Source organism: Syngnathus leptorhynchus, chromosome 12 (genome assembly GCF_054491065.1).
Source record: "Syngnathus leptorhynchus isolate UIUO chromosome 12, UIUO_Slep, whole genome shotgun sequence".
Classification (NCBI taxonomy): Eukaryota; Metazoa; Chordata; class Actinopteri; order Syngnathiformes; family Syngnathidae; genus Syngnathus; species Syngnathus leptorhynchus.
The window spans coordinates 7,778,047-7,799,971 of NC_141206.1; the positions used below are offsets into that span (position 1 = coordinate 7,778,047).

At 50.2% G+C, this 21,925-nt stretch overlaps 2 protein-coding genes across 4 annotated transcripts in view; both read left to right on the forward strand.

Moving 5' to 3' along the window:
* LOC147048207 (neurogenic locus notch homolog protein 1-like) overlaps nucleotides 1–18,092 on the forward strand; it is a 29,989-nt gene extending 11,897 nt beyond the window's left edge. For all 3 annotated transcript variants that reach the window (XM_085926139.1, XM_085926138.1, XM_085926140.1), the window contains 33 exons: nucleotides 218–299; nucleotides 5,186–5,448; nucleotides 5,533–5,871; nucleotides 6,540–6,662; nucleotides 6,728–6,961; nucleotides 7,042–7,197; nucleotides 7,271–7,456; nucleotides 7,527–7,640; nucleotides 7,988–8,101; nucleotides 8,174–8,407; nucleotides 8,480–8,590; nucleotides 9,671–9,863; nucleotides 9,947–10,092; nucleotides 10,162–10,275; nucleotides 10,618–10,737; nucleotides 10,816–10,968; nucleotides 11,176–11,404; nucleotides 11,471–11,672; nucleotides 11,735–11,888; nucleotides 11,951–12,135; nucleotides 12,207–12,339; nucleotides 12,402–12,659; nucleotides 12,728–12,840; nucleotides 12,937–13,508; nucleotides 13,595–14,035; nucleotides 14,113–14,258; nucleotides 14,344–14,557; nucleotides 14,629–14,713; nucleotides 14,778–14,940; nucleotides 15,031–15,329; nucleotides 15,415–15,562; nucleotides 15,647–15,744; nucleotides 15,823–18,092. In XM_085926139.1, the coding sequence (XP_085782265.1) occupies nucleotides 218–299; nucleotides 5,186–5,448; nucleotides 5,533–5,871; nucleotides 6,540–6,662; nucleotides 6,728–6,961; nucleotides 7,042–7,197; nucleotides 7,271–7,456; nucleotides 7,527–7,640; nucleotides 7,988–8,101; nucleotides 8,174–8,407; nucleotides 8,480–8,590; nucleotides 9,671–9,863; nucleotides 9,947–10,092; nucleotides 10,162–10,275; nucleotides 10,618–10,737; nucleotides 10,816–10,968; nucleotides 11,176–11,404; nucleotides 11,471–11,672; nucleotides 11,735–11,888; nucleotides 11,951–12,135; nucleotides 12,207–12,339; nucleotides 12,402–12,659; nucleotides 12,728–12,840; nucleotides 12,937–13,508; nucleotides 13,595–14,035; nucleotides 14,113–14,258; nucleotides 14,344–14,557; nucleotides 14,629–14,713; nucleotides 14,778–14,940; nucleotides 15,031–15,329; nucleotides 15,415–15,562; nucleotides 15,647–15,744; nucleotides 15,823–17,028 (7,328 nt within the window). In that variant the 3' untranslated portion in view covers nucleotides 17,029–18,092. The remainder of the gene's footprint in view (nucleotides 1–217; nucleotides 300–5,185; nucleotides 5,449–5,532; nucleotides 5,872–6,539; nucleotides 6,663–6,727; nucleotides 6,962–7,041; nucleotides 7,198–7,270; nucleotides 7,457–7,526; nucleotides 7,641–7,987; nucleotides 8,102–8,173; nucleotides 8,408–8,479; nucleotides 8,591–9,670; nucleotides 9,864–9,946; nucleotides 10,093–10,161; nucleotides 10,276–10,617; nucleotides 10,738–10,815; nucleotides 10,969–11,175; nucleotides 11,405–11,470; nucleotides 11,673–11,734; nucleotides 11,889–11,950; nucleotides 12,136–12,206; nucleotides 12,340–12,401; nucleotides 12,660–12,727; nucleotides 12,841–12,936; nucleotides 13,509–13,594; nucleotides 14,036–14,112; nucleotides 14,259–14,343; nucleotides 14,558–14,628; nucleotides 14,714–14,777; nucleotides 14,941–15,030; nucleotides 15,330–15,414; nucleotides 15,563–15,646; nucleotides 15,745–15,822) is intronic.
* Nucleotides 18,093–18,378: 286 nt separating this feature from the next.
* On the forward strand, nucleotides 18,379–21,918 carry atp5f1a (ATP synthase F1 subunit alpha). Its single transcript, XM_085926652.1, has 11 exons — nucleotides 18,379–18,541; nucleotides 18,997–19,072; nucleotides 19,249–19,418; nucleotides 19,506–19,679; nucleotides 19,757–19,923; nucleotides 20,079–20,379; nucleotides 20,477–20,701; nucleotides 20,804–20,911; nucleotides 20,993–21,137; nucleotides 21,202–21,352; nucleotides 21,733–21,918. Exons 1-11 carry the CDS (start codon nucleotides 18,383–18,385, stop codon nucleotides 21,809–21,811), a joined length of 1,755 nt encoding a protein of 584 aa, XP_085782778.1. The 5' UTR covers nucleotides 18,379–18,382; the 3' UTR covers nucleotides 21,812–21,918.
* Nucleotides 21,919–21,925: the final 7 nt, after the last annotated feature.

Below are 21,925 nucleotides of genomic sequence, written 5' to 3' on the forward strand. Positions count from 1 at the left end.
CGCTTCCCCCCCCCTCCCCTCCCCAAAGTGTGCTCACCCCACCAAGGAAAGCCACGCACCATCAGGATGCACACTCCTCGTCTCCCACCTGTGTCCTTCACACCCCCCACACTATATTTTTAATTAAATATATCATCATTATATATGTGCATCAATGTGAGTTGCGTATAATGCATGATATGAAATACAAATAAAGTTTATTGTGTGCATTCAACAGGTCTTAAATGCTCACTACCCACTGAGTCCTGCCTGAATGGAGGAAGGTGCGAAGGCGCCCCCAATGGGAACGGAGACTGCAAGTAAGTCAATCAAAACATATATATTGTTGTTCTGTCTTTCAATCAGAGTACTTTTGGGAGTAGAAGGAAAAAAAAAAAAAAGAGGGCAAGCCTCATATTCCCCCATTCCCAATTCCAGCCTTTGAGCAAACCCTGCGCCCGGCAACCAGAGGCCCGGCGACCCTCCTCTAGCTCCGGTGGATTTTGTTTAGTGTTACCACCACCATAGGGACCAACCGTTCCCTCAAAAAAAGGAAAGAAAAGGGCTCGACGGGCCTGGAGATGTGCGGAAGGGCTAGTGGGACAAAAAAAGCCCCCACCCCCCCCAACTACATCCCCAGCGCCCGTTAATGAATGCAAGACCCCCTCGACTGCAAAGTGCGAGTGCGCGTCCAGCCCTAAATCTTGTTTTTCTGCTCTTTCACTGGGGCGACAGCTGGGGCTCGCCCGCCGCCCGTCGCCCATTGTTGTGCAGCGGGGAATAATGCTGTGTGACTAATCGGAGTGGGCCTTCCCATCATGCCGCAGACACCCCAAACCTCTGGCACAAACCCCTCCCACTCAGCACCCCTCCACATCCAAAAACCCTTGTGTCCCGCTTACTGAATGGATAAGCCCCCCCCCCCCCCCCCCCCCCCTCTGACCTCAAGCCTTTGCATCACTCGTGTGTGTGATCTCCATTAGAAGGCCAGATGGCTGTGAAATCTAATTGGTTTGGATGTCAACAGAGTGAGATTGATTGGACTAAAGTGCTGAAATTTGAAGGCAAACAAGTGTGTGTGTGGGGGGGTGCTAAAATGTTGGCTATTTATTTGATATCTGTTGTTTTCATATTGACTGTTGATCCCTATGATCTTCCATCTGGCTCACCCAAAGTTTGGTTGATGGTTGGATCGTAAAGAGGAGTCCAAATGATCCCTCGGTCCTTGTTGAAGGAGTCGCTTCCTCAACTGTGGTTCCAGGGTGGGCCCCTTCATCCCCCCCCCCCCCCCCCCTCGGGGCATGTGGTGGCGACAGGCGCCTCCTCTGCTCCGTTGGGACAAAAGGGCGAGCATTGAGGATGCGATGCGACTAGCCCGAGGCCATCAATTGACAGTATCTAATCGGCGCACTCTGCCCACACGCGTGCATATGCTCGCATCCACACGGGCTCTCCTCCGTCTCTACAAAGAGGTTCCTGTGTGGTTCGGCCCCCGATTGAAAACAGACAGGATAGACGGTCGCCCGCGTTCTTCCTCTTCCTCCTATTAATCATCCCGAGCCGAGCAGCCATCAGTCAAGCAAGCGTCGGGAGAATCCATTCAGCACGGAAGCATATGGTGACACAATTGTAAAGGGGTAAAGATCCAAATCCTCTTTGGTGGGTTCCCACAAGGCGTGAGAACCCCGAGTGTAAATTCACTCGTCGGCTTAGCGTGGGCCTAAACTGGTAATCAGATGTCTTTTTATCTGTTGTTTTGTTTTTTTTCCCCCAATGGGTTTACTGGGATTATAGATCTCTGTTTAAAGACAAAGCTGCTGCCCCCACCATCTAGGAAATGTAAAAAGTAACCGTCCATTTCTTCATTAGGCTCGTGGTTTTCGAGATACTGCATACTGAAGTTGCAAAACTGAAAAAAACAAAAACAAAGCAGGAACAAACAAATCCAGGAAACACCTGCAACTGCTTGAAATCCAACATTACCCCAAAATAGACCGCCGGCCCCGCTGGATCGGACCTCGCCGACCTTGCACCGAGCTGTTTGCTATTGCACAGTCACAGTAAAATGTCTGGCTGGCATCTGCGGCGGGCTCCCGAGCAGCCCGCAAGCATAAAGCCATGTTCCTCAAGGAATGCCGCACTTCATTTGTCCTTCTATAGGATTACCAGCATGCTCCGGGCTCATCTCCATGCGAGCATAAGCCCATCAGAAGTGTACAAGTGTGCACCCCCCCCCCCCCCCTGGACTGAGCCCATTGCCTTAATGCCCCGATGCCAACAGTCAAAGGGTGCATGGCTTGTTCCTGTTCTGTTGGTGGCCTGTGGGTGCCTTTTACATTGGCGACTCCTTTTATATCTCATCATTTAACCTTTGCCCCCTTTCAAAGAAGCACTCCAAAAACGTTGAACTAACTCCTTGCTATTTTGTGGGCTTAGTTTCACTCTTGCTCTGTTGTCGAAACCTCCACAAGACACACTTCCAACTGTTCAACTCTTGCGCTGGTGGCTCAGCGAGGGCCAGAGGGCAAATGGTTCAGCGAATGCGTGTGACGCTCCATCTGTGCTTTAATTACGGAGGAACCCGACAACGGGGCGGTGTTGGATTTCCGCTGAAAAAGACACAAATAGATGGGAAAAAAAAAAAGATGACAGCTGGCAAGGGTGGCATAGCGTGAAGCCAGGATAAAAGATCAACAGAGATTGCAGGTCGAGTGGCAGATGCCAATCAGCTGAGTGGGTGTTTGTGCACCGCATCACATCAGACGCTTGTAAATCGAGACAGGAAATAGCCAATGGCGACACCTCTGTCACTTTTGGAGAAAACATCAACTTATCCACAGCGTTGGCATTTTCCACACCACGATCGGTCTGCTTTTGCGTCGTCAGTGGGGGATAAAGTCACCACGGAGAATGGCAGATGGCAGGCCTGGCCCAGTCACTCGGGAGGGTGTGCGAGGATGCATTGACAGGGGAAAAGGCAAAAGAGGCTTCCCCCCACCCACCCCCCCAACCAACACAAAAGTGCTTCGGGTCAGAGGTTGAGGGAGCATCTGCTTCGGGCCTGAGGGGGACATTGCATCGTCGGGAGAGACCTGTTGCCGTGTGGGTGGGTGGATCTTATTCAGAACAAAGACGATGCGTCAAAAAGCAGTTGAGACCAAAAACAAACATTGATGATCTCATTTGTTTTTACAGCATTTATTTGTTATCCATGGTATTCCATTAGTATTATTATTTTTTTTAAGTTTGTCAAGGTATCGGTACTTGTGACTGTAACTAATACCAGAATCGGGCCCGCCCACAAAAAAAAAAAAAAAAAAAAATTGCCATTTATTTCATCTAGTTTTAAGACAATTTGCTAAATTGGTCATTGTTTTTTGGGGCAAATTTTATGTATCGAAAGTACTTGTGGTCTCGGTACGTGGTATCGGTCGTTACCTGCGACTACTCAAGAATGAAGGAATCAAACCGCTTTTTCATACTATGCTGAGGTGGAATTTGAATCGGGGACCCTTCAAAGCCTCCGTGAATGCCTTCGCAGCCTTGTGCCGATTGTAACCGTCTGGACTCCCCGTGGTGCACACGGGCCCGTTAAGAGCTCTCACTTCTCTAAAGTCAACAAGAGAAGTTTCGGCAGCACCGTGCGACACCGCGGTGGGGGAGGGATGCTGTAAAAGGGAAACGAGATAGAGAGCAAAAAGTTTGGGGAACATAGGAAAAAAAAAGAGAGGAGTTAAGACTTAAAGTGTGTTTGGGCTGAGAAAAAGGCAGAAGTTGCAACAGCTGACTTCACATGATGTCCCCCCGGAGGAGATGTTGGCTTGCCGCCCCCTCCAGCGGGACGAAGGGGGGTGTCGGGAGAAAGAAGGAGTCTTGTCCAACAGCTGCCCTCATTAACATGCGCACCTGCTCCCTGCGGAGACGCAAACAGATGCCCCCCCCCCCCCCCCCCAACCGACACACACACAGGCCCAAATTCAAACCATAGCACTTTTTTTTTTTTCACTGAGCAAACAGCAGCATCGCAACTTGCAAAGAGACAATGCAAAACAGATTATTATCATTGTTGCGCAACCTGTTTTTATTTTTCTGACTTGCAACATTTTAGCAGGAGCTGCACAGTGGACCACTAGTTGGCATTGCTGCCTCACTTCTTGTGCAGAGTATACATGTTCTCAAATAATTGAGAATGATTTTAAAAAATGTATTTTACAAAATACTTTTGAAAATACAGTATTTTAAACATATACACTGTAATTTTTTTTGACCCACACATAATGAACCCATGACCCACTTTTGGGTCCCACTCCTCCAGTTGAGAATCACTGCCCTATACTTGCATGGTCCACAAAGCATTAAGATTATCTGGACTCCTGTAATAGTTTTTGCTTCTATTCAGAATTTTACCCTCCTAAAATTGGCACATTTGAATCCATTTTTTCATTTTTTTAAATTCATATAATTCTTTAAATAATTTGTTTATTTGTTGTGAATAATAACTTACAAAAATGTCAATGAATTACTGGTTCATTGATTATTTAAGAATAGCAGGAAAATCTTAAAATTCATGAAATTGTCATTTTTTTGTAAATTCATTATAAATAACATTTTAAAATGAGCATTATTATTCTTATTTTTTTTTAAAACGTACAATTTGAAGATGCACATTGACGTAGACATTTTAACTTGGGATTTGCTTCAGCTCAACCGTGAGCCTAAAACGAGGACAAGCGTTGCAGAGAACAAACAATCACACTCCGCAAGCAATGTGACTGTAACAGCATCTTCGCTTTTGTGTCTGAATAGCAGCAAAGAATTTTTGGTGGAGGCTTATGTCCTGAATGCGCCGCTTCATGGTGGGCTTCCATGGCGCGGCATGGTCCCCTTGATCTCCGCGCTCATTGGGGATGAATGTGGACAACGTGGGGGCTGAAAGGTAGCCAGAATGGGCCAGACTCTCCTATGGGGTCCCTCGCCTCAGCACAAAGTGTTTTTACGGTTCAGAAAGAATCTAATCCGGAAGAACAACACCTCTGTCGGAGCGGGTGGGAAAATATGAGTGCACATTTTTCCGACTCATACAATATTACCTTGTGAAGTGCGAGTCGTGAGACATTTGTGGGTTGGTTGCTAAGTTAGCAAAACTTCTCAAAAACGTTATTTTGAACTTTATTATTCCCTCCACTTCCCGTTTTCTTCTCACCAGGTGTCCCAGTGACTACGTAGGCAACCGATGTCAATTTCCCAACCCGTGCAGCCCGTCGCCATGCCGCAACGGCGGCGAGTGCCGCGCCGTCTCCCACGGCAACACTTTCGACTTTCGCTGCGTGTGCCGACTGGGTTTCACCGACCGCCTGTGCCTCACGCCGACCAACCATGCTTGCATGAGCTCGCCCTGTCGCAACGGGGGAACGTGCGACCTCATCTCGCTCGCGGCCTTCCGCTGCCGCTGCTCGCCTGGATGGTCTGGTAGGACGATCAATTTTTGATATCTTTTTCTTTTTGCGAGGGATTATTATTCGAAATATAACTGTGTGTCAAAATGTTTTGCAGGCAAAACATGTCAACACCCCAACCCGTGCGCTTCCAACCCGTGCGCAAATGGCGGCCAGTGCTCGGCCTTCGATTCCAACTTCATTTGCACCTGCCCGTCGGCCTTCCACGGTCAAACCTGCAAGCAAGACGTCAACGAGTGCGCCCGGAGCCCAACGCCCTGCCTCAACGGCGGCGTCTGCGTCAACGAGGTGGGCTCGTACCACTGCCGCTGCCCTCAGGACTACAGCGGGCCGCACTGTGAGAACCGCTACGTGCCGTGCAGCCCATCACCGTGCCAGAACGGGGGCACCTGCGTCCAGAAGGGGGACAGCGTCTACGAGTGTAGCTGTCTGCCGGGTAAGACAACATTTGATTTTCTACCCAAAGCTTGGAGTCAAATCTGAGCAAGATGAATGACGGCAGGAAACGGTGGTGCAGACGTTTCCTTTTGATAACCCGACACGGCCAACGTTGGGTGAAAGCCTTTTGAATTTAATGCAGCTGTTTTTTCCCTAAACTAACTGTATACTTTTTAAAATAGGTTATGTTTGTATTTATTGTTTCAAATAATTTGCTAATTAAGTTATTGTTACTAAAATAAACTTTTTACAAATGTGTTAACTGTGTTTAAGAATGACCTTAAACTGCACAATAACTTTTATAGCTGAACTTAGTTAAACTTCTCTAAACTTGCAAAATCAGCCAAGGAAGTCATTTTACAATCTTCCAAAAGTCACAAATAACACTAGAAAATATTTTAGTTTTGACTCAGGATCAGCACCAGCATTATTCCAGCTGCATGATTTCAGACCAATAAAGGATCGCACAGCACTTTTATGTGTGTGTTAAAGTTGAAGCCACGCTGTGTAACTCTTGCGGGTGTCCGTCCTGGAATGTGGCGAGATAGCAAAGCCCGGCGAACGCGGGCTGAGCTGCTGCTCGCTGGTTAATCATACTGTAAAACTTGGCGCACTTGTGAGCGGAGTCATTTGTTCTTCCTAATTGCATCCTCGTTGTGTTATCAGGATTCACGGGTCAAAACTGTGAGCACAACATTGACGACTGCCCGGGCCACAGCTGCCAAAATGGCGGCGTATGTGTCGACGGAGTCAACACCTACAATTGTCAATGCCCGCCTCATTACACAGGTAAATTAAGCATAAAAATTCCTCTCACGTGCCACGTCTGACTCATCAAAATCTCATCTCCTCAGGCCAATACTGCACCGAGAACGTGGACGAGTGCGAGCTGATGCCCAACGCGTGTCAGAACGGCGGCACCTGCCACGACACTCACGGGAGCTACCACTGCGTTTGCGTCAACGGCTGGACGGGAGACGACTGCGGCGAGAACATCGACGACTGCGCCAGCGCCGCCTGTTACCACGGCGCCACCTGTCATGACCGCGTGGCCTCCTTCTTTTGCGAGTGTCCGCATGGGCGCACAGGTATGAGCAAGTAACAAAATAATAATGAAAAGGGAAAAAAAAAAAATATCCACCAATGATGTTCTTTCTGGGGTCGCTAGGTTTGCTGTGCCACCTGGACGACGCTTGCATCAGCAATCCGTGTCAGAAAGGCTCCAACTGTGACACCAACCCGGTCAACGGAAAAGCCATTTGCACTTGCCCGCCGGGTTACACCGGCTCGGCCTGCAACTCGGACATCGACGAGTGCTCCCTCGGTACGCTCGCTTTCTCCTCCCTCCGATTTCACTTCTCAAGCAAAGGCGTGATACATTTTGCACCTTTTTTCAGGCGCCAACCCTTGCGAGCACGGCGGCCGCTGTCTCAACACCAAAGGCTCGTTCCAGTGCAAGTGTCTTCAAGGGTACGAGGGCCCGCGATGCGAGATGGACGTCAACGAGTGCATGTCCAATCCGTGCCACAACGACGCCACTTGCCTGGATCAGATCGGAGGATTCCACTGTATCTGCATGCCAGGTATGAACACCGAGGAATAAAACCGAAAAAAAAGTCACAAATGAAGTAACTGTGGTTTGATCCCGTTCAGGTTACGAGGGGGTCTTCTGCCATGTCAACACGGACGAGTGCGCCAGCCAGCCTTGTCTCAATAACGGCAAATGCGTCGACAAGATCAACTCCTTCCACTGCGAGTGTCCTCAAGGTGAGAAAATACCAGAGGACATTCCTTCCATTCTTTCTGTTCAGACATTACAGACAACTAGAGTGGATCATTAACCATTCCGTTAATGATTATGCTCAACCTCACGGCATCAAGAGTTCACAACATCTTTGGCGGGCACGGGCGTTTGTGCTCGAGCTTAGCGCCAAAACCGGAGGCAGGGATTGGTTTACGGCTCGCCGGTCTGAGCCCATTGTGTTGTTTGAAAGAAACTTTCAGGCCCGCGGGAGAGGGAAGGGAGGGCCTTTGAGTGGTGTTGCTGTGGAGTGCTTCTTTAGGGGGGAATACATTTGATCACCAAGTATTCTTTGTTGAATTCCACCCTGCAGGATTTTCAGGGAATCTGTGCCAGGTTGATATCGACGAGTGCGCCAGCACCCCTTGTAAAAACGGAGCCAAGTGTACCGACGGTCCCAATAAGTACACCTGCGAATGTGCTGAAGGTACGCCGTCTCTTTTCGGCTTTTGTATATATCTATTTTTTTTTAAAACACACCATTCATCTTTGCTTCCAGGTTACACAGGGAAGCATTGCGAGACGGACATCAACGAGTGCTACTCGGACCCGTGCCACTACGGCACCTGCAAGGATGGCCTGGCCTCGTTTACATGCTACTGCCGTCCCGGCTACACGGGCCGCCTGTGCGAGACCAACATCAACGAGTGTCTGAGCCAGCCCTGCAGGAACGGCGGCACTTGCCAGGATCAGGAGAACACCTATATCTGTTCCTGCCCCAAAGGCACCGCGGGTGAGCCCCTCACCAGGTGGAGAATGTTGATTCCACAAATGGCGCTTGGTTAATTTGTTCCCACCGGTCCAGGTTTCAACTGCGAGATCAACCTGGACGACTGCAAGAGTCACCCCTGCGATTACGGGCGGTGCATCGACAAGCTCAATGGCTACGAGTGTGCGTGTGAGCCGGGCTACACAGGTGAGTGAGTTACAGGTGCAAGTGGGGTGGTCCCCCGAGCAGAAGGAGGGGCGGATGGGACAGGTGGCTAGCGGACCCGTTCTGGCGGAACAATGGTGTCGGATTGCCTGTGTGTGATGGGCTTTGAAAGAAGCACTCTCCCCAACCCAATCCATGGCAAAAAAAAAAAAAACTCGCTTGAATAGAGTTGGTAAGACGAGCCTTTAAAAGGAAAAAGGAGTTTCATAAAATTTGTGTGATTGCAAGTCCTCTTCCCGGCCCGACAGAACCGGTTCTGACTGGTAGTGTCTGTGTGATTATGCGAAAAGAGGGCAAGCCTGGACCAAGTGTGTGTCTGTGTGCAGGCTGCTGTGTCCCCCTCCCCACCCCCTCCACCCCCACCCGCCTTCGTCCGATCTGTCTTTTTGTGCCGACATGGGGAGTGCGGAGGGCACGGCGGGACGCAAGGGGACAGAGGACTATTGTAATTGATGATGAGGCGGTTGGGCCCCTCCCCTCCTGATTGATGAAGAGTGAGGGAGGAGGGAGTCGGATGGGGGATCGGGAGGAGGAGGGGGGGTTAATTGTTACTTGGCCGTGTGTGAAATGGGTCTGGCCTTCTGTTCCTGTAAACAAGTCTTGTGAGGTTAGGTGTCCCTGGATTGGGGGGTTGGTGTGTGTGTCTGTGTGTGTATATGAATAGGGAGAGTAGTTTCCCCCCCCCCACCTCCTTCCTGGCACCACTTCCCCCTCCCAGGGCCCAAATGCTCCTTCTGCCTATTCAACAGGCTGCCATTCAATCGATGGCGGCAAGGCAGACCCCCTCCTCCCCCCTTCCTCCCCCCCTCCCCCTGGGGCCACCAGGCTAGCTGCTCCTGCTCTTTTCAATTGAACGCTCAGGGAGTTTTTAGTGTTCACTCTCTATTGTCCAAAAAGCCGCACTGTTCACCTCAATGAAGGATTGGGTGAGGGGGGGGGGACTCAAAGAATACCACAGCGCAGAGCAAAGTGTCCAGCTGTGCTTTGTCAATGCGCAGAAATTTATGTACAGGCATGTCGAAAAAAAATTTGGCGCCTGAAAATATCGTCGTATCCTTTCAGGAACAATGTGCAACATCAACATCGACGACTGCGCCATCAATCCGTGCCACAACGGCGGCACGTGCGTGGACGGCATCAACGGCTTCACCTGCCTCTGCCCCGAGGGCTACAACGACGCCACCTGCTTGTCTCAAGTGGACGAATGCGGCAGCAACCCCTGCATCCACGGCCGATGCCACGACCTCATCAACAGGTGAGCGGAAAAGCATAATCATTCGATTTAATCTCCGAACCCGTGACCGTGACACTTTTTTTTTTTTTTCCCCCTCAACAAAGCTATAAATGCACCTGCGACTCTGGCTGGAGCGGCCCCAATTGCGACATCAACAACAACGAGTGCGAGTCCAACCCGTGCATGAACGGAGGCACCTGTAAAGACATGACCAGCGGCTACCACTGCACATGCAGAGCGGGCTTCACAGGTCAGCCGCCGCCATTCTCACCAGTGCTTCTTTCTGTTCCGCCATCTCACCAAATCTAATCCCGCACAGGACCCAATTGTCAAACTAACATCAATGAGTGTGCATCCAACCCCTGCCTCAACCAGGGCACCTGCATGGATGACGTGGCAGGATACAAATGCAACTGTCAGCTGCCCTACACCGGTACGACACGCTTGCTATCAGGGATGCTTGTTTTTCTCTTCACCATGTGGAAAGATCTGCCTGTCTGTGTTGGAGGGATAACATAGAACGTGTGTTTTTCTTGGAGGGAGGGGGGGGGTGATGTAGTGTGCCACAAACGGGAGATCTCCAACTTGCTCCACACACCCCCTCCATTCCCATTTCCGCCACGTCCTGTTTCCTGTCTGTGATCGCACAATAACAGGAAACAGGAAAGCCCTTCCTATTTGGTTAAGTCGTCATGGAAATGGATAAGGAAAGAGGGATGGAAAAGCGAGGCCCGTGCGCTTAGTGCCTCTTCAATCTTTATGTTTTCGTTCCCAGGTGAAAACTGCGAGACTTTGCTGGCTCCCTGCAACTCGAGACCGTGCAAAAATGGCGGACTATGTAAAGAGTCTGAAGACTACCAGAGCTTCTCGTGCAGCTGTCCCGGCGGGTGGCAAGGTGTCTATTTCTGTCCTTATCCGGACGTGCATCTTCCGGCTCACGCAATTAACGACACCCTCCCTTCTTTAAATCAAGGTCAAACTTGCGAGATTGATATCAACGAATGCGTGAAAAGCCCGTGCCGCAATGGAGCCCTTTGTCACAACACCATGGGAAGCTACCAGTGCAAGTGCCTGGCCGGCTACACGGGTCAGAAGTGCGAGACTGATGTTGATGATTGCAAGCCAAGTAAGGACTGTTTGGAATTTGCAATATATTGATCATATAGTATATTTATTATTTTCTTTTCTTATTATTTGTTTTATGATTTACTGATTATATAGTATATTTATTTTTATTATTTTATTATTATTATTATTTTTTTTAATATATATATATTTTTGTATATTTTATACATCGTGTGCCACTCAGGCTTTAATTGAACTCTCGTTTCAGATCCGTGCAGCAACGGCGGTTTTTGCCGCGACGGCATCAACACGTTCACGTGTACGTGCCCGCCCGGCTTTCGCGGCGGCAGATGCGAGCAGGACATCAACGAGTGCGAAAGCAACCCGTGCCGCAACGGCGCCAACTGCACCGACTGCGTCAACAGCTTCACGTGCACCTGCCCGCCCGGCTTCAGCGGCATCACCTGTGAGATCAACACCAACGATTGCACCGACAGGTAGCTCCGCCCCTCCTCGCCAAATTTCCATTTCAGATCGGTTTCAACTCTATTGGGTTTCCTCAGCTCTTGCTTCAACGGCGGGACGTGCGCAGATGGCATCAACGCCTTCACCTGCCTGTGCCTGCCCGGATTTACCGGCAGCTACTGTCAATATGACATCAACGAGTGTGACTCGAGGCCGTGTCTCAACGGTGGAACGTGCCTGGATAGTTTTGGAACGTACAAGTGCACCTGCCCGCCGGGTTACACGGGGGTCAACTGCCAGGTAGGTTTCAACATCAATGGTTGTGTAATTTGCCGTTAACATTTCGTCTTTGTTTTTTTTAGAATCTCATACGCTGGTGTGATTCGTCCCCCTGCAAAAACGGGGGCCAGTGCTGGCAAAAGGGGGCTTCCTACACCTGTCAGTGTCAATCGGGCTGGACCGGCCTCTACTGTGACATCCCCAGCGTGTCCTGTGAAGTCGCAGCCAAACAGCAAGGTAGTTATTGCCTTCAGGTCAGGAAAAGTATAAACGTGTTAACCGCCATTGTGTGCTTTCAGGTGTGGAAGTGGCTCACCTGTGCCGGAATTCCGGTCAGTGTTTGGACGCCGGAAGCACGCATTACTGCCGCTGCCAGGCAGGCTACACGGGAAGCTACTGCCAGGAACAAGTGGACGAGTGCTCCCCTAACCCGTGCCACAACGGAGCCGCGTGCACCGATTACCTTGGAGGCTACAGTTGCGAAGTACGAGATTGATTTGCAATCCACGTCTGAAGTTCAACCGCACAAAAGCTCACGTCGATCTCTTTCGCCAGTGTCTCCCCGGTTACCATGGCGTCAACTGCTCCAAGGAGATCAATGAATGCCAGTCTCAGCCCTGTCAGAACAGAGGCACCTGCATCGATCTCATCAACACATACAAGTGTTCCTGTCCCAGAGGAACCCAAGGTACACGATTGCACTCCAAATTTGCAAATCCAGACTCACCGCAATTTGTCCATCTCCCACAGGTGTCCACTGCGAGATTAATCTGGACGACTGCAACCCGTTCAGCGACCCGCTGACCCACGAGCCCAAATGTTTCAACAACGGCAAATGCGTGGATCGCATCGGGGGCTACCAGTGCATGTGCCCGGCGGGCTACGTGGGCGAGCGCTGCGAAGGCGACGTCAACGAGTGCTTGTCGGATCCTTGCGACCCCCGAGGCTCGTACAACTGCATCCAGCTCACCAACAGTTATCGTTGCGAATGCCGCACCGGATACACAGGTACCGATTTGGCGGAGACGTGCCCGTCATCGGTCGGTAACGCAATCGACGTCTTTTATTTTGACCAGGCCAGCGTTGCGACAAAGTTTTTGACGGCTGCAAAGGAAGACCTTGTAGGAACGGAGGCACGTGTGCGGTCGCCAGTAACACTCCTCATGGCTTCATCTGCAAGTGCCCACCGGTGAGCGAAGCTCCATCCTACTCTCAGTATTGATCATTTCAGTTCTCATCTTATTAATATTTGGATTATGACCATTGTGTACCTCCGTCCTATTAGGGCTTCACTGGCTCCTCCTGCGAGTACGATTCTCGCTCCTGTGGGAATCTAAACTGCAAGAACGGAGGCACGTGCGTATCGGGCCACCTGGGCCCGCGCTGCCTGTGCCCTCCGGCCTTCACGGGACCCGAGTGCCTGACCCCGACCGACAGCCTCTGCATCTCCAACCCGTGCTACAACGGCGGCACTTGCCAAATCACGCCCGACGCGCCGTACTTCCAATGCAGTTGTCCCAGCAATTTCAACGGCCTGCTGTGCCACATCCTGGACTACTCCTTCGTGGGCGGCTTCGGTCGTGACATTACCCCTCCGCCGGAAGTGGAGGTGAGCTGCGAGAACCCCCAGTGCGACGAGTGGGCCGGCAACCACATCTGCGACTCGCTGTGCAACAACCACGCGTGCGGCTGGGACGGAGGAGACTGCTCCCTGAATTTTGACGATCCCTGGCAAAACTGCTCGGCGGCTCTGCAGTGCTGGCGCTACTTTAACGACGGCAAGTGCGATGGCCAGTGTAACAGCCCCGGATGCCTTTACGATGGCTTTGACTGCCAGGGCCAGGAAGGGCAATGCAAGTAAGTCTGAAAATGGTGAAATAGAAAGCACACAAACAAAATTGTCAAAAATAATGACGTTTACAAATACCTTTTTGATCCCACAGCCCACTTTACGACCAGTACTGCAAAGACCACTACGCCGACGGCCATTGCGATCAGGGCTGCAATAACGCCGAGTGTGAATGGGATGGCCTGGATTGCGCAAACAACATGCCAGAAAAGCTAGCAGACGGACATTTAGTTCTGGTGGTCCACATCCCGCCGGAGCAGCTTAAAAATCGCTCTTCGGCCTTCCTCAGAGACCTCAGCGGCGTTCTTCACACCAACGTGGTGTTCCGCCGTGACGCCAAAGGGGAGCCCATGATCTTCCCTTATTACGGCAACGAGCAGGACCTGGTGAAGCACAACGTGCTGAAGCGCTCGACGGACGGCTGGCCCGAGTGGGCGGCGATGCCGGCCAATGTTTTGGGTCAAATGAAAGACACCGTGTCTGCCATGGTCAGCCCACGCAAACGCAGAGAACTGGATTCTCTGCAAGTCAAAGGGTACGTAACCACGTCATTTTCAAATCATAATTGACGCCAGAGTATCCGTCGACATTTCTCTCGCTTTCAACACATAGGTCGATAGTCTACCTGGAGATTGACAACCGCCAGTGTTACCAGCAATCCAGCGAATGCTTCCAAAGTGCCACGGACGTCGCAGCGTTCCTCGGAGCGCTGGCCTCCAGCGGGAATCTCCACGTTCCCTACATTGAAGCTGTCACCAGTACGGGTCTTAATCTTTCCTGTGCATATTGACATCACTTGTACTACTTGAGTGACCGTGACTTTTTTTTTTTTTTTTCCCCCAGGTGTGAGACCGACTCCTTCGAGTTCAGAGCTCTATCCCATGTACGTGGTCTTCCTGGGATTAGCAGCTTTGGGTTTCGTCAGCCTCGGCGTTTTGGTATCACGCAAGCGACGACGAGAACACGGCCAGCTTTGGTTCCCGGAGGGATTCAAAGCGTCAGAGCCCAGCAAAAAGAAACGCAGAGAACCGGTTGGGGAAGATTCTGTTGGACTGAGGTAAGTAGAAAGGCATCCTGGGATATGAAGGCGGTGGTGGGTCCAAGTCATCAAACCTAATTTTTCAACAGGCCTATGAAAATATGTGACATCAACCTCATGGACGATAATCAAAACGAATGGGGTGAAGAGGATCCCGACTGCAGGCGTTTCAAGGTGAGCCAAAAATTTGAATCATAAATAAAACAGCACTTTTTGATCATCAATTTGGTGTTTGCAGTTTGAGGAGCAGTCCATGCTGGATCTGAGGGACCGAACTGACCAGAGGAAATGGACCCAGCAGCATTTGGATGCGGCCGACCTGCGTATCGCGTCCGTCGCCCCGACGCCTCCCCAAGGGGAGATAGAGAATGACTGCATGGACGTCAACGTCAGAGGACCAGGTTCATTTTGCTTTTCCTCTCCTTTCACCTGAGCTAGAAGATGAGCCTTCAACCAGATTCATCCCTTCATCTCCTACTTGTCTTTTCCAGACGGCTTCACCCCACTGATGATCGCCTCGTGCAGCGGCGGAGGACTGGAGACCGCTAACAGCGAAGAGGAAGAAGATCCTTCCGCAGAGATCATTACAGACTTCATTTACCAAGGCGCAAACCTCCACAACCAGACGGACCGCACGGGCGAGACGGCCCTCCATTTGGCCGCCCGCTACGCCCGCTCCGACGCCGCCAAGCGCCTGCTGGAGTCCAGCGCCGACGCCAACGTCCAGGACAATATGGGACGCACTCCTCTTCATGCTGCTGTAGCTGCTGACGCACAGGGCGTGTTCCAGGTAAATGCTTGGCGCCTCCATATGATATTGGAATTCTCCGTCTGTCCTAAGAGTTAACCAAACAAACGGATTTTTTTTTTTGCAGATTTTAATCCGAAACCGTGCGACGGATCTTGATGCGCACATGCACGATGGGACAACGCCGCTGATCCTGGCTGCCAGGTTGGCAGTCGAGGGCATGGTGGAAGAGCTCATCAACTGCCACGCCGACGCCAACGGCACCGACGATTCTGGTAGAGAACGCTTTCGACACTTTCATACTTCATAAAGTATTATGGAGACTCACCCCCCCTCCTCCTCTTTTTTTTTCTTTGCAGGTAAATCTGCGCTTCACTGGGCCGCGGCTGTAAACAATGTGCAGGCTGCAGTCATGCTGCTGAAAAACGGTGCCAACAAAGACATGCAAGACAACAAGGTTTGTGGAATAAAAGTGCAGGACTTCACATATTGGGAAAATATGATTGTGATGGTTATGTTTGATTTTTTTTTTTAGGAAGAGACGCCACTCTTCCTTGCCGCACGTGAGGGAAGCTACGAGACAGCCAAGGTTCTTCTGGAGCACTTTGCTAACCGCGAGATCACCGACCATCTGGACCAGCTGCCGAGGGATATCGCCCAGGAGCGCATGCACCACGACATCGTGCGCCTGCTGGACGAATACAACGTGGTCCGCAGCCCGGGCCTTCACGCCGCCCCTCTTAGCACCTCCTCCAGTCTTTCGCCGCCGCTCTGCTCGCCCAACGACTACCTTAGCAACCTGAAACCCAACTTGTCGGTCAAGAAGGTGCGCAAAGGAGGCAAAGACGGCGCCAAGGACAACAGGGTGAAGAAGAAGAAGTCGCTGGACGGGAAGGGCAATTTGCTGGACACGTCGGCCGTGCTGTCCCCGGTGGACTCCCTGGAGTCCCCCCACGGCTACCTGTCCGACGCCGCCTCTCCTCCCATGATGTCACCATTCCAGCAGTCACCCCCGATATCCCTCAATCACCTTCAAGGGAAGGGCGACTCGCACATGGGTCAGATGAGTATGCCTTTTGACCCCAACCCACCTCGACTTTCCCACATGCCGGTGTCCAGCCCTAATAGTCAGGGGAGCACGTCTATAGGGGGCGGCAGGGTCGGCCAGTGCGACTGGATGTCCAGGATGCATCCGGGCAGCTTCCACCAGGCCTCGCCTATGTCCCACAACATGATGGGAGGCCTCAGCGGCGTCAGCACGGCCACTTTGTCGCAGATCATGGGCTACCAGAACCTACAGACCACCCACCTGGGCTCGGCCGCTCACATGATGCAGCAGGCCCACTCGCGCCAGCTGCAACACCAGAACTCCAACTCGGCCACGGCCGGGCAGTCCATGACGCAGAGCTTCCCCGCCATGGAGTTGAACGGCGGCAGCGAGATGCAGCAAAACAATGGGCGCTCCATGGCCATCCACAGCGTGATGCCCCAGGAGACGCAAATCCTCGGGGCCCAGTTCCTCACCCCTCCTTCCCAGCACAGCTATTCGGGGCCCATGGACAACACACCCAACCATCAGCTGCAGGTGCCCGACCACCCGTTTCTGACTCCCTCGCCCGGCTCGCCCGACCAGTGGTCCAGTTCGTCCCCACATTCCATGTCCGACTGGTCGGAGGGCATCTCAAGTCCCCCGACCAGCATCCACTCGCAGATGAATCTGATCCCAGAGCAGTTCAAGTAGGCTCTTATGCAATGTACAAGCAGGAGACCCGACACTGAAGATCCCAACATGGTCCTTAGTTTTATACTACTAACAATTGTTTTTGTACCTTTTTTATTTATTGATGTGTTTGTTTGACCTGAGAATATAAAGAAGATGCTTTTATATTTATGTTTTTCTAATTTTATTTTTTGTTTTGTATGGATGGGAAGAATAGACAAATTTAAAAACGGAGTGTCAGAAAAAGAGACTCCCTGTTGTGTACACTGGCTATTTATTTCTCTTTGGTTGCTACATTCACTGGATTGTTTTCTTTTGCTTATTCCCTTTTACGAGGTGTAATTGGGATTATGTTGCATTATGTATATAGGACTTTGTTTTCTTTCAATATTTTCAGTATTAATTTTTTTTTTTTTTCAAGTGACACACATGCCACATTGCATTTTGCCAAGTCTTATCACTGAGTATCTGTTCGATGATCAAATATATATCAAGGGACGCCTGCCAGAATGTGGTCTTACTGCCTGCTTACTGAGATCCTGTTATTTACTTTTGAAGATTGAGAGATGCGATCCAAAAAAGAAGTGCATCCAAATCAATCTGATTTGATTGACCGTTGATTGAGAATGTGGTATTTTTGCGAATCGAAAGAAAACCTTATTACATATTTGATCGCAAACCAATGTTTATGGTTACCATGTTTAACCTGTCAAGTGTTAACTTGCGGCCCCTGTTTCTTGAAAATGTTACAGTTCAAGTTAGTGCCAGTGTGGCATTTAGTTCTTCCCCAAAAAGGCAAATGTGCATTTGTGGGATTTCTTGCATTATGTCTGCAAGGTGGAAAAAGAAATGTGTGTAATAAATACAGTTAGGGACCTTAACGACAGCTTCCCTGCGCTTTGTTGAAATGTGTAGGGTAGGCTGTTGAAACGTCATGTTTTATAAACTAACTCAGAGGTTAAATGTTTTTTTTTTAAATGAAGGTGTAATTTAAAAAAGGTATCAACCTTGATGCAAAGTTGTAGTTTGCAAATTACTTCCTGATAAATAAAATGTATAAAAAAGGACTTGATTCAATAAAAGCTGTTGCGTAAAAAGAATTTGATTCCTGTTATTTTATTATGAAAGCTTTATCAATTACTTCTGATGTTGCGCATAGAGACAGAGAAAGAGAGAGAGAGAAACGGGGACCGGAAGTTAGCACGCTACCGGTTCAATATGTCGGCCCGTCCCAAACAAAAATGTCGGCCGACAACAATGCAATAGCTTGTTGTTTCGAAATATTAATAGTGTAAATAAGATACGCTTGCTGGGCATAAATAAGATAAAACTGAATGAAAAATTTGAATTTTTAAATCTCAGACTTTACTCATGAATGACTTCCGGGTTACAGTCACCTTTCTTCCCCTCCATCCGGCGGCTACTCAGCCTTCTCTCAGCTCAGGGAGCAGGACGGTCACCGCAAGACTCCAACATGCTGTCAGTACGCGTCGCAGCGGCTCTTGCCCGCGCACTCCCTCGCCGGGCCGCTTATGTAAGCACACTTCACGTCAATTGAGCCATTCTTTTTAGTTCGTTTCATTGTGGTTAAGGAGGTCTTTGGCATGAAAAATCATGGCGGAGTTGCGTTAGCGGACGTGCTAGCATGCGGAGGACACCGGGCTGTCACTTCGCCAATACGCCCCACTGCTAATTGACAAGTACATTTATGTATTTATCGTTTATTCATCACATTGATAAGTCGCCCTTCAGTGTCAATGACGTCAACTCACAGACATTAGTGGTGTTGTCATTTTCCTCTGAAGGTCACGTTTGTCCAGTTCACAATGCAAGCTTATCCTAAAAACATAACATGGCAACTTCATGAATTCATCACACGATATCTAGGCCTTCTTATCTATGTGACAAATCCATTTTCTCTACAGTCAGCTGGTCTTTATGGACGATGTCAAGTATGCTAATTGTGTTTGTCTTTGTTGTATTTTAAAGGTGTCCAAAAATGTTCCTGCAGCATGTGTGGCCGTCAAGAACCTCCACACCACCCACCCATGGATGCAGAAAACAGGTAATTGTGGAAAAAAGTTAAGTAAAAAAAAAAGACATTTTCATTGTGTTTATGTCAAGTGAAAGAATAAACGTATCTTCATCGACTGCAGTAAACCCATTTTTTATTTTAGGTGCCCATCCCTAAGTGATCTTTGAATTTCAGACCTCCCTTTTTATATCTTACATCAACTAAAGGCACTGCAGAGGTTTCTTCTATCCTGGAGCAGAAGATCATGGGAGCAGACACCAGTGCTGATTTGGAAGAGACCGGCCGAGTGTTGTCCATCGGTGATGGTATCGCCCGAGTCTATGGTCTCAGGAACGTGCAGGCCGAGGAGATGGTGGAATTCTCATCCGGACTTAAGGTTGATACTTTCATTGACTTATCCTCTTTTAAAATGAAATTTAAAATTATAGACAAATGAACTCACTTTGTTTCTGCTCATTTCCAGGGAATGTCCTTGAACTTGGAGCCCGACAACGTTGGCGTGGTGGTGTTCGGTAACGACAAACTAATTAAGGAGGGCGACATTGTCAAGAGGACGGGTGCCATTGTCGACGTCCCCGTCGGCGAGGAGCTGCTGGGTCGCGTTGTGGACGCCCTTGGGAATGCCATCGATGGAAAGGTGATTGAAATCCTTAAGGCACAACCGCAACGCTGCTGCATCATTACAAATGTTCTGTTTCCGCTTTTCCATCACAGGGCCCCCTTGGCTCCCAGACCCGCAGGCGCGTGGGCCTGAAGGCGCCTGGCATCATCCCCCGTATTTCTGTGAGGGAGCCCATGCAGACTGGCATCAAAGCCGTGGACAGTCTGGTGCCCATTGGCCGCGGGCAGCGTGAGCTCATCATTGGCGACAGGCAGACCGGGTAGAAGGATTTATGTTGTAATACAGTATTTCAACACTTTTACAGAGTCCTTTTAGTTGCGTTTGACTGTGTTATACTGCCCTCTTGTGGCTGCAAGCCCAAATTTCAGCATGGATGGAGCTGGACCACTTAAGTCTGCGAATACTTTTCCTCAGAAAAACCGCCATTGCCATCGACACCATCATCAACCAGAAGCGCTTCAACGAGGGCACCGACGAGAAGAAGAAGCTCTACTGCATCTACGTGGCCATTGGACAGAAGCGGTCCACCGTGGCTCAGCTGGTCAAGAGGCTGACAGACGCAGACGCCATGAAGTACACCATCGTGGTGTCAGCCACCGCCTCCGACGCCGCCCCGCTGCAGTACCTGGCGCCCTACTCGGGCTGCTCCATGGGCGAGTACTTCCGGGACAACGGCAAGCACGCCCTCATCATCTACGACGATCTCTCCAAGCAGGTGAGTTTCACCAAAGCGGACTGCTCAGACATTGGTTGCTTTTTGGACATGAACATTTGAAAATCAAGGAATGAAATGACTCGTGTTCCTCCGCCAGGCCGTCGCCTACCGTCAGATGTCCCTGCTGCTCCGCCGCCCGCCCGGCCGCGAGGCTTACCCAGGTGACGTCTTCTACCTGCATTCCCGCCTGCTGGAGAGGGCCGCCAAGATGAACGACAACTTTGGCGGCGGCTCGCTCACCGCCCTGCCCGTCATCGAGACGCAGGCTGGCGACGTGTCTGCCTACATTCCAACCAACGTCATCTCCATCACAGACGGACAGGTGGCCAGGAACCGCCGTTAGCTTCTTCTTGTATTTCTGCCAAGTCTTAAATTGGATACACAAAAGATGCTGAGCGCGTATCACTGCAATTTTCTCCTTCAGATCTTCTTGGAGACGGAGCTGTTCTACAAAGGTATCCGTCCCGCCATCAACGTCGGTCTGTCAGTGTCGCGCGTCGGCTCAGCGGCTCAGACCAGGGCCATGAAGCAGGTCGGTTCCGCTCGCCGGGTCCCTTGTGAAGCGATCCACCAAATCACACCAAGCCAACTCGTTCCATCTGTTCCCCGCCAGGTGGCCGGCACCATGAAGCTGGAGCTGGCCCAGTACCGCGAGGTGGCCGCCTTCGCCCAGTTCGGCTCCGACCTGGACGCCGCCACGCAGCAGCTGCTGAACCGCGGCGTGCGTCTGACAGAGCTCCTCAAACAGGGCCAGTACTGTAAGTGTCCACAGCAACAATATGCTTTTGGGCTTTTGAAACTCTGCAGCCCGTCCTCCCGCAGCTCCCATGGCCATTGAAGAGCAGGTCACTGTCATCTACGCCGGCGTGAGGGGGCACCTGGACAAGATGGAGCCCAGCAAGATCACCAAGTTCGAAAAGGCCTTCCTGCAGCACATCCTGAGCCAGCACCAAGACCTGCTGGCAAACATCAGGTAGGTTTTCCGCCCCATAATGTTAAGTGATTGAAGCAGTTTAGTTGTACTGCTTTTAACTTTAGTTTTGCTAAAGATGTTATATAATTTCCCTACCTTTAATTATGTTGAAACCCCATTTTTTATTAGTTTGACTTCATTACCCCTCACCCCTGTAATTGCGTCACTGTTTTAAAACTACTTTAGTCTGGCAAGCCAGACGACCTTGTGGAAAAGTAGCGCCCTCCGGTGGACAAATGTTGAATTTTCTTTTTAGGTTTGCTATTTTAGAAACATGATTAGCATGTTTGAACCTATATTAAATCTGGACAACCGTACAAAAAAAAACAACAATGATGCAAAATTGAACAAAGACAGTAATAGTTTTTTTTTTTTGGCAGGGCCGATGGCCAAATTTCTGAGGCTTCAGACGCCAAGCTCAAACAGATTGTGCTCAGCTTCCTCTCCAGCTTTGAGTAACGTGCAAAAGGCATTCTTCACTTTTTATGTTGTGCTCGTAGCTCGCTCATTTGGTCAACACGTCATCTCTAATGTACAGTCAAGAGAATAAAAAGTATTCCAACAAATGCTCGA

Bases quoted from the DNA above. Each gene is read 5' to 3' on its own strand.
- atp5f1a (XM_085926652.1), top strand. From the start codon at position 18,383: ATGACTTCCGGGTTACAGTCACCTTTCTTCCCCTCCATCCGGCGGCTA. The intron at 20,380-20,476 runs GTGAGTTTCACC...TTCCTCCGCCAG, and splicing joins ACGACGATCTCTCCAAGCAG to GCCGTCGCCTACCGTCAGAT. The intron at 21,353-21,732 runs GTAGGTTTTCCG...TTTTTTTGGCAG, and splicing joins GACCTGCTGGCAAACATCAG to GGCCGATGGCCAAATTTCTG.